Source organism: Salmo salar, chromosome ssa16 (assembly GCF_905237065.1).
Source record: "Salmo salar chromosome ssa16, Ssal_v3.1, whole genome shotgun sequence".
In the NCBI taxonomy this organism is placed as follows: Eukaryota; Metazoa; Chordata; class Actinopteri; order Salmoniformes; family Salmonidae; genus Salmo; species Salmo salar.
In genome coordinates, this window is record NC_059457.1 from 43142632 (window position 1) to 43154211 (window position 11580).

The window sequence follows — 11580 nt, forward strand, 5'->3', positions numbered from 1 at the left end:
CATAGAGGGATTTCTTATAAGCTTCCCGCTCCTTGAAAGCGGCAGCTCTAACCTTTAGCTCAGTGCGGATGTTGCCTGTAATCCATGGCTTCTGGTTGGGGTATGTACGCACAGTCACTGTGGGGACGATGTCATCGATTCACTTATTGATGAAGCCAGTGACTGATGTGGTGTACTCCTCAATCCCGGAACATATTCCAGTCTGTGCTAGCAAAACAGTCCTGTAGCTTAGAATCTGCTTCATCTGACCACTTTTTTATTGGCTGAGTCACTAGTGCTTCCTGCTTTAATTTTTGCTTGTAAGCAGGAGTCAGGAGGATAGAATTATGGTCAGATTTGCCAAATGGAGGGCGAGGGAGAGCTTTGTACGCATCTCTGTGTGTGGAGTAAAGGTGGTCTAGAGTTTTTTTCCCCTCTGGTTGCACATTTAACATGCTGGTAGAAATTTGGTCAAACGGATTTAAGTTTCACTGCGTTAAAATCCCTAGCCACTAGCAGCGCCGCCTCTGGATGAGCGTTTTCCTGTTTGCTTATGGCGGTATACAGCTCATTGACTGCGGTCTTAGTGCCAGCATCTGTCTGTGGTGGTATGTAGACAGCTATGAAAAATTCAGATGAAAACTCTCTAGGTAGATAGTGTGGTCTACAGCTTATCATGAGATACTCTACCTCAGGCGAGCAAAACCTTAAGACTTTCTTAGATATTGTGCACCAGCTGTTGTTTACAAATATAATAGATCGCCACCCCTTGTCTTACCAGAGGCTGCTGTTCTATCCTGCCGATACAGTGTAAAACCCGCCAGCTGTATGATATTTATGTCGTCATTCAGCCACGACTCGGTGAAACATAAGATATTACAATTTTTAATGTCCCATTGGTAGTTTAATCTTGCACGTAGGTCATCGATTTTATTTTCCAATGATTGCATGTTGGCCAATAGAACGGATGGCAGTGACAACTAGTGACAACTCTTTACTCTTCTCCTGACTGTGGTCATGATGGAGTTCTCTATCCAGAGTCTGTCCCAAATCCTTATCATTGTTTCCCTTTTTTCTCTCAGATTAATGCTTTTCTGATATCAGCCTTTGTTGGGGACTGATGGGAATGCCATATTAAACTATGTGTTGTCATAAAAAGGTCAATCATTTGGAAAAAATTGTGTTGATATTGAAGCCTAGTACATATATACTGGTCTTGTCCCTCCTCTCTGTGTGACATATAAGTAAACATATTTAATTTACATCAGTCATAGTTTTTTTGTTGTTGTGTGTATTTATTAGAATCCCCCAATAGCTGCTGCTGAGGCAGAAGCTACTCTTCCTGGCTCCAAAAAGGAAACAACATAGACGTTTTAACACCATTCCTTATTCCAGTCTCGAATTTTTGTCCAATCAGCCTTTATTTTTGTATACTGGAACCTCTTTCTTTTTTAAAGCTTTTCGTACATAAAAAAAACCTGTAAGGGAATAACGAACAAATTATAGATGAGTTAAAAAAACACAGAGACACCTCTTTATTTATTTTTGTTTTAAATGTTTATGTAAATAATGTGCAGTATATGATATCTATGGAATACATTTCAAAAAATGTATTTTTCTTTTAGTATAAAGAAAATATCTATGAAGATGTATCAAAAATGAGAGATCAATGTTGTATATTTTCTCTGGATCCATTTATTTATTGTTTAATTAATTTCATTGTCACCACCCTTTAGCCATTTAGACAGAACTTTTCAGTTCCTACTAGCCCCTCAGATACGTACAAATACACTCACTAATAGCAGTTAAGATGAATGCTAGTTTGCATGGAAAAAGGCTGAAGCCACAAAAGCAGAGCATACTATAGCTGCAGTGTGTCAGCATCGCTCACCGTTTACATCCGTTTCAATTATCTTGTTTAAAATGTTTGTGAGAAATAATGAATTGCAGTGTGCATGTTACATCAGAGGCAATACTTGCCTCCATATGACTTGAAATAGGCTAAATGAGACTGCACAAGTGAGATAAGATTAAAAAGAGAAATCATACTATCACACATACTGTACAATAACGTAGGTTTTAAAAAAAGCTATTTACTAAACTGTTTCATTTAGGCACAAAAATATGAATTACCCTTTGCCTCGTCTTTGAATTGGTTATTCAGTCCAAGGTCTCATTCCAGGCACGTTTCCATCTAAATGACAGAATATATTACTAATTGTATGTGATCGAAACCACTATCTCCCTTAAGCCTTTCATTATATTTATGAGTCGACTTTCCTATGTTGTTGACCAATGATTGTTTCAATGGCCTTTACTAGAGAACGGATGAGTGCGAAACAGTCATACAGGTAGATCTGTCTTTCAGTCCTCCTCAATAGATGAAAAGGTCAAATTTATACTTCACTGAGTCCCACCAAAGTTTTGATGTGGGACGATAATGATAATTGTGTAACACTAATAATAGAATAATACTACTGCAGTAACAATTACAATAACAACAGTATCGGATCATCGTGAACTTGAGTACCTTGCAATTCAGCATACATTTTCAACATAATTTTCTATACCACATGGCTGTGAGTTCTCAGTAGTATCCAGAGATCCCCCTCTGTAAACTGTCCTCCTCCTTTCCGATGCGGTCTTCCTTTCTATGAAACAAACTGTAAATACATTTTAGTTATATATGTTTAATGTGTGGATTGCATTGTATTGACTCCAGGCTTGCAAAACAAAAAGGGAAAAAAAGCTGTAACTTTCTTTATTACAAAGCAATACAATACAAATAGCAATTCCGTACTTGATGATTAATATATGTATTATTTTTAAAGGTTTAGTACCTCAGGTTCATTTGGAAAGTGTCGGGTCAGTTTGTCCTCACTGCTATTTTTAGGTAGTGTAGAACTGAATTAGTGGATTTATTGCGTTTGTGGTGAGAAATGTTGTATCAGAGATGGCACCAAAGTTACAAAAAAACAACCACTACAAACATTTGACTTGAGTGTAAATTTTGAAAAGTACTATAAGAGTATTTTTGAGCTGATGTTTTTATTCTTTGCTTAGAAGGCAACCTTGTGTTTCCAAACCGACCTATAAGGTTTGCGCTGTCATGAAGGTATTGAAATTTTGGAAAAAGACCCAAAGTGTTGCTTTTTTTGGAATTTATTTAATCGTTTTATTTTTGTTCTTTTTTTATTATGCATCCACCAAACACTGTTCTGCAAAGTACTGTTGACTTGGCTTACATTGATTTTTACTTTGTTTTTCAATTGTGAGAATACAACAACTATTATGCAGTAGTTTGTGTACTATAACAAAAAGGGAATATGGTGTCAAAATGTTAAATTGTGAACATTACCAAATCTACTGAACATGTGGAATTCAATGACAAAAATACAAGTTTGTGCTGTTACAATATTGAAGTGTTCTTTATTTCATGACTACTGTAATGTAGTGTGCATCTCATATACAAACACAGAAGACACACACAGCAGTTGCACCATCTCATTTGGCTCTTAACATTGCTTCCAGGAGCCTGCCACTCGCTGCAACATCACATCTTTTATAGCCCCTGTCTATAATGCTGCATTTGAAGCACGTTGGGACCATCTGCTATTCACTATCTCATAGGTGTCTGGCTCATAGGCACCTACGCTACCCTATACTATCTGTAGAGTGGTCTCTGATTCTGTGTTCATAGCAAGCTCGGACCTTCTGATAGCTACTATCTCATAAGTGTCTGGCTGTCTACACTATGGTGTCTACACCTGAGATTACCTTGTCATAAAATGATCCATGAAGCATCCAGGCTTGATTTAAATTGGGGGAAAAAACAACGATCTGTGCTACGACAACTTGGTCCTATGCAAACGCTTTTATACTGTACAAAGTAACTAAAAGTAGTCTTGTTTTTCATGTTTTGGACTTAATTATAATATGTAGACTTACCAAATAGCCTGATAAGGCAGCATAGCCAGCACTCAGTTGAACTTAAGACATCAGAGCAAACAATTGTGTTGATACAATTAATTGTGTTGAATTCCTATACTCAGAGTTCATGCAATCATATTATACCAGCAGAGGGCACAAGACACCATGATGATACAAATGTTACTGACTGACATCACAGTCAACAGACTTCCTGTGATGAATGGACAGATTTGTATCCAATATGTTGACGCTAAATGCTACAATTTCACGATGGGATGCATTCTCCGGACGGGATGCCAGGAATAAGAATACCAAAGCATGTTATCAAACGTTTTACACTACTGAGTCAGCAAAGACCCAATAATGTTGGCTAAAATGCCAACTTTTAAAATTCACATAAATTAGTGGAAAAGTGTGCCATGGGCATACAGAACCAGTCAAAAGTTTGGACACAGCTACTCATTGAAGGGTTTTTCTTTATTTTTACTATTTCTACATTGTAGAATAATAGTGAAGACATCAAAACTATGAAATAACATGTGGAATCATGTAGTAACCAAAAAAGTGTTAAACAAATCAAAATATATTTTTATATTTTAGATTCTTTAAAGTAGCCAACCTTTGCCTTGATGACAGCTTTGCACAATCTTTCCATTCTCTCAACCAGCTTCACCTGGAATGCTTTTCCAACACATATGCTAAGCACTTGTTGGCTGCTTTTCCTTCACTCTGCGGTCCAACTCAGCCCAGACCATCTCGATTGGGTTGAGATCAGGTGATTGTGGAGGCCAGGTCATCTGATGCAGCACTCCATCACTCTCCTTGTTCAAATAGCCCTTACACAGCCTGGAGGGTCATTGTCCTGTTGAAAAACAAATTATAGTCCCACTAAGCGCAAACCAGATGGGATGGCGTATCGCTATGAATGCTGTGGTAGTCATGCTGGTTAAGTGTGCCTTGAATTCAAAATAAATCAGTGTTACCAGCAAAACACCATAACACCTCGTCCTCCATGCTTCACGGTGGGAACCACACATGTGGAGATCATCCCTTCACTTACTCTGCGTTTCACAAAGACACAGCGGTTGGAACCAAAAATCTAAAATTTGGACTCATGAGACCAAGGACAGATTTCCACCGGTTAAATGTCGAGTGGCGCAGTGGTCTAAGGCACTGCATCTCAGTGATAGAGGCATCACTACAGGCCCTGGTTCAATTCCAGGCTGTATGACAACCGGCCGTGATTGGGAGTCCCATAGGGCGGTGCATAATTGGTCCGGGTTTGGCCGTCACTTTAAATAAGAATTTGTTGTTAACTGACGTGCCTAGTTAAATAAAAATGTCCATTGCTCTTGTTTCTTGGACCAAGCAAGTCTCTTCTTCTTATTGGTGTTCTTTAGTAGTGGTTTCTTTGCAGCAAATCGACCATGAAGGCCTGATTCACGCTGTCTCCTCTGAACAGTTGATGTTGAGATAACAGTTGATGTTGATGTTACTTGAACTCTGTGAAGCATTTATTTGGGCTGCAATTTCTGAGGCTGGTAACTCTAATAAATCTATCCTCTGCAGCAGAGGTAACTCTAGGTCTTCCTTCCCTGTGGTGGTCCTCATGAGCGCCAGTTTCATCATAGCGCTTGATGGTTTTTGCGAATGCACTTGAAAAAACTTTCAAAGTTCTTGACATTTTCCAAATTGACTGACCTTCATGTCTTAAAGTAATGATGGACTGTAATTTCTCTTTGCTTATTTGAGCTGTTCTTGCCATAATATGGACTTGGTCTTTTACCAAATAGGGCTACCACCCCTACCTTGTCACAACACAACTGATTGACTCAAACACATTAAGAAGGAAATAAATTCCACAAATTATTTTTTAACAAGGCACACCTGTAAATTGAAATGCATTCCAGGTGACTACTTCATGAAGCTGGTTGAGAGAATGCCAAGTGTGCAAAGCTGTCATCAAGGCAAAGGGTGGCTACTAGAATCTCAAATATAAAATATATTTTGATTTGTTAACACTTTTTTAGTTACTACATGATTCCATATGTGTTATGTCATAGTTTTGATGTCTTCACTATTATTCTACAATGTAGAAAATAGTCAAAATAAAGAAAAACCCTGGAATGAGTAGGTGTGTCCAAACTATTGACTGGTACTGTATGTGTTGTGCAACTCCATAAACAAACTGTTGTACTAAAAAAATGTTTATATCAAATCATATATGATTTGAATAAGCTACAAATGTAGGTACATCATTGGATTTTAATGTTGGGTTGGACACAAGTTTTAACTTATTGGATTTCCCAAATATGTATTGAGCAATATCTTACTGTGCCCCACCCATTCATTTAGTCTATTGTGCAAACGCAACTGGTATAAAGATCTACTGTGAAGACATTATGTATAGCATCTTGCTCTGTTGTTGTTGCATCAAAATGAATCAGGAAATGAACACAACAGAGAGTAAAACATGTGCCTTGTATTATCAAGCAAAGTTTATTTGATATCAGAATCCAAGTAAAAATAGGAATGTGAAATAAACTATTCAGTGCAACAAAAGATGACAGCTTCACATTAATATAAGAAAACACTGAAATAAGACATTGTGGAACATTGAATATAAAATGTACATGTAATCTGTTCATAAATGCTTGCTTGTAAACGTTAAAATGCTAAGAAATGACATGTGCCCAAACCTGTTAGGTAACATTCGAGTTTGTCAATAAACATGCAAATACTTTTTACTTTCAGTATAAGGCTATGATATAGTAATACAATGACGATATGCTGATTTGGTCAAGTCTTGGGACTGTCTATGTAAAGTACACCCATGAGAAATAATGTGTAAACAGTATACAAAAACGTACATTAGTGAAGTCCTTTCAGTCTGTAACGTCGTTGGCTCCATGCACATAGTGGAAATATTTGAGAGCCAACAAGTAAAGGTTTAATGAGCTTATTTATGCTGGTTGACAAATGTCATCCTGCTACTAGTACACTTGAATTTGATGTGGTGATAACTGGCATCCGCTGTTCACATGATTCAAAACCTTTTGTTTTAGCTGAGCCACTTGTTCCCGGAGTACATTTGCCGTTGAGGCCAGGTCAGTGTTTTGAGTTTTTAGGTTCTTAACTTTGTCCTCGAGTCTGGATATCCTCTCCAGTTTCCTCTTTCTACACTTGGACGCAGCAATTCTATTCCGCAGCTTTTTCCTCTCAGCTTTAATGCGCTCCTGCGTGTCCATGTTGATAGGCGACAGTGGCGGACTGTCGCCGAAGCTGTGCACGTCAGGGACTGTCTGCGGCTCATCCTTCAAGGATTGCAGCCGGGAATGCGCTTGCTGTTGTGTGGAGCCTAAATGATGAGAGGGAGGTGGTGGGAAGGGGACAGCGTCTGTGGAGTAATTGACAGTGGTTCCCAAAGGCCCATTGCCATAACTGTTCAAGTTCGTATAGACGGGTAGGTCCAGGTGTATGGTGACAGGAGCAACGTTGGTGCTTAAGTCCATACTGTTCGTTTGAGCGCACGTTCCGCCGTTCAGCTGGTTCTGTTTGTGTAAATCCTCGAGAGCCTTGACGAATCCCTCTGCAAACTCCTGTTCGTCGGTTACCGACTTGGGGTAGAGGAACTGAGAGGTCGGTGTTGTTGTGACCATTCCGTTGGACTGAATGATGAGTCTCTCTAGCTCCGGGGAGGCCAGTTTCAGCAGGCCAAGGTCCGAGGAGATGAGGATGCTCTCGGTGTCGCGGAGATTGGGCTTTAAATTTGTGGAATTTGCCAGGTTTAAACTCATGTCCTTCATCATATTTAAAAAAAATACAAAATCTTAGATGACGGCAGCTGTAAAAATTCAGCACACCCTCACAACAGAAAGAGGGGTTCCCATAACAGCTCAGTTGTTGAAGAGGAAACGATGCGTAATTTGCGCACAATCAAATCAAATCCGCGTTTAAAGTTTTCCTACCCTTGTCCACGTTCAGTGTATTGATCGCATTTTCCTTCACTAATGATGTCCTTTTTTTGTTTTGCCTTAATAAGAAACAATTAATAAGAAACAATAGATGACCAGCCTCCAGCTAGAAAGGTAGAAGTTTCTATGCGTGCGCTCGCGCGCTGCCTCCATCTTTTCTATCCTCGTAGGTTCCATTGTGTCACTTCAGAGCGCGCAGATTGGACAGAAATGACGTTTTTCCAGTATTTTATTTGAATAAGGGGACGTACTATTCATATTACCATGGAAAAGGCGGGTAAACTGCAAACAGTGCGGTGCATTGTGGTTTGATGTCATAGCAAACCTTTGGATCGAGGCGTGGGGGTTGGTCAGTGCTTGTTTTCTTCCCTATTCTATTTCTTTTGCATTTTGTACAGTAAAACAAGTCATTTAGATCGGTTAGACAAATATTTTTGCACTATTAAGTGGGACACATTCTTTTGACTTTATCTAAGAAGTGTGGTGCAAAGCTGGTTATAATTCCAATGTCATCCCCCTGAAAAGATATAACAAATATTACAACAAATATTATGGTAGAACTCAAATGTGGCAGCGTGACAATGTAGCAAACTGGTCTGTCTGCCCAATATAAATGATCAATACTGTTGGAGGAATAAAAATACCATAAAAAGGAAAGTATACCAGTTTCATTTGAGGACCAGGATGTTGACTGCTGTGCCATACAGATTGCAAAATAGCTGGGAACAGATTTTTGGTGTACCGATGCCATGGCACAGGGTGTATGAGTTGATATATGAAACGATGCAAGATTCAAGACATATTTTTAGTATTGTTATTAGGATTTTTTGGCAGGGGTCTCAGATGGTTGAGGGGCAGCCCTCGGGGAACTGTGAGGGGATCTTGGAGGGTTAGTGGCCTGGCGGTTGGGAGCTTGGGCCAGTGGCCAATAGATCACTGGTTCGGGTCCCCGTTTTGACCTGGTGAGAGACCTGTCGACATGCTCTTGGGCAGGGTGTCGACCCTGGTTGCTTTTGTGGGTTGCTCTGGATGGGAGTCTGTTAGATAACAATGTAATGTAAATGTTAAGCATCTTCACTGCAGGTAGATTGTATGTTTTAATATTTTTTTTTAAATACAACATTTAAATAAATAGTGTGGTGAAAGTCAGATAAAGAAAAAAACAAATGGAGAAAAAGTGTTGGGCCAGTAACTGAAAAGTAAACAAACCCAAACCGACTGGGTGACAAATCTGTCAATGTGTCCTTGAGCAAGGTACTTAACCCACATTGCTCCTATATGTTGCTGTCTGCTAAACTGTCACAATGAGTATGGTTTTTATGTGTTTTTATAATTAGTTTCATGAAAACATACATAAAATGACTCTCAGTGATTCAAGGTCACTCTACAACTGATTGACACAGGAAAGGCACACTCACATGTAAAGTGCTTGATTTGCCAGAATCCCATTACTACTACAGAAACATCAGATATCAAATTACCCTCAATCAGCCTCACTGGTGTATATCTGTGTTGTCACTGTAAGGGGAGATACAGTTCCTGCTGCCATTACCTGCCTTTGTGGCCTTTAGCAAGGCACTTAACCCCCCACAACAACTGATCCACAGGCACCCTGCTCAATACATATGTAAATAAGCTATTTCTGTTTTTATTTTTAATAAATGTGCAAAACATTTCTAAAAACCTGTTTTCGCTTTGTCATTATGGGGTATTGTGTGTAGATTGATGAGGGGAAAAAACGATTTATTAAATTTTAGAATAAGGCTGTCTACTTCCCCAGCATGCTAAACTGTTCCTGTAGATGTCTAGGCATTGTGCTAATGCTAGTTTGCATTAGTTTGCGAAACTACATTTAACTTCCTTCATACTGGACGCAGAGACATAAAACTGGTATCCACCAGTTCATCTGACTCTGGAGGAGTCGCTTCATTGCCAAAATCTTGAACTATTCCTTTAAATACCTGTCCCAAAGGCCATACTAAATCAACATATTGTTTCTACACGCAGATGTTATAGAAGATCATTTTCCACTGCTGTTATTAGACACAATCTGATTTGTCTCCTGTGAATGGACCTGCTCAATTTCTAGAACAAAACATTGAAGTGCATGCACTTTTAATCCTATTTTTGAAACTGAGCCTAATCCGGCTCCCCCAGTCTTCATACTGGCATGGTAAGGGTTATACCGAGGAGGCGTGTGTGCGTCATAAGTAGGCCCATCTCTGCAAGGCATCGTGGGGGCGGACCCGCTCAGTGGGCGGACCACGTCTGTCTGTGATGTCAGAGAGAGAGAGAACAGCGATGGAACTCTCAGTGGCGGAAGTAAGGGGTGAAAAGGGGGAGGGGTGAACACTGTTTACTGAACAGGCAAGATATTTATGTTAGAAAGAGCTGAATCAACAGTGCAAAGCGTGCGGAGGTGGTCCTGAGAGAAAAAAAACTCAGTTGAGGATAAAAAGATGCAGTAACATCTCCTAGTATGTTTTTGTTGCAATGTGATCAGGGCTGTTGTAGCCTGCTCATTCTATAATACACATGCTGTTGCTATACAAGGTTTTGGGGCATGACGAAAAAGGCCATGCAGTTGTATGTATTCAGATCATTTACATTGTTTTATGACATCATTTCAAGGCTGAATGCTCTAATGATGATCTATTTTCAGTGAATAACCCAACAAGTCATAAATTTAATGAATACGACAAGGTGGTTATATCAGTTGCTGAGAAAGTATATTATGTACAGGGCAAGATCTTATATTTGTTACTGTCAAGGAAGGAATGACATCACCAATGTACAGAAGAGTACAAAAGGAAGACAGGAGAGATGTAAAGAGGGGCGTCATGCACCCCAAAAATCTGAGGGAGCACAAAGTATATGAGGATGGCTGGCGGGTGGTGCGGAGAGGGGCTAGGTCCTCCGACCATAAATGTGAGAATTTCGCATTTTTCAAACACGTGAAACAGCTCATTATGCTTAATTCTATGTCAAAAGTATGGACAGTTGAAGTCGGAAGTTTACATAGACTTAGGTTGGAGTCATTAAAATTCGTTTTTCAACCACTCCACAAATCTCTTGTTAACAAACTATAGTTTTGGCAAGTTGGTTAGGACATCTACTTTGTGCATGACACAAGTAATTTTTCCAACAATTGTTACCAGACAGATTATTTAACTTATAATTCACTGTATCACAATTCCAGTGGGTCAGAAGTTTACATACACTAAGTTGACTGTGCCTTTAAACAGCTTGGAAAATTCCAGAAATGGCTTTAGAAGCTTCTAATAGGCTAATTGACATAATTTGAGTCAATTGGAGGTGTACTTGTGGATGTATTTCAAGGCCTACCTTCAAACTCAATGCCTCTTTGCTTGACATCATAGGAAAATCAAAAGAAATCAGCCAAGAGAAAAAAATTGTAGACCTCCACAAGTCTGGTTCATCCTTGGGAGCAATTTCCAAATGCCTGAAGGTACCACGTTCATCTGTACAAACAATAGTACGCAAGTATAAACACCATGGGACCACGCAGCTGTCATACCGCTCAGGAAGGAGATGCGTTCTGTCTCCTAGATATGAACGTACTTTGGTGCGAAAAGTGCAAATCAATCCCAGAACAACAGCAAAAGACCTTGTGAAGATGCTGGAGGAAACAGGTACAAAAGTATCTATATCCACAGTAAAACGAGTCCTATATCAA

The 11580-nt window shown here is 39.4% G+C and overlaps 1 protein-coding gene across 1 annotated transcript; it reads right to left on the reverse strand.

Moving 5' to 3' along the window:
- Positions 1-6385: 6385 nt before the first annotated feature.
- LOC106573907 (transcription factor jun-D) lies at positions 6386-8079 on the reverse strand. Its single transcript, XM_014149358.2, has 2 exons — positions 6881-8079; positions 6386-6844 (listed from the first exon to the last, which is right to left on the reverse strand). The coding sequence occupies exon 1, from the start codon at positions 7716-7718 to the stop codon at positions 6903-6905; it is 816 nt and encodes a 271-aa protein (XP_014004833.1). The 5' UTR covers positions 7719-8079; the 3' UTR covers positions 6386-6844; positions 6881-6902.
- Positions 8080-11580: the final 3501 nt, after the last annotated feature.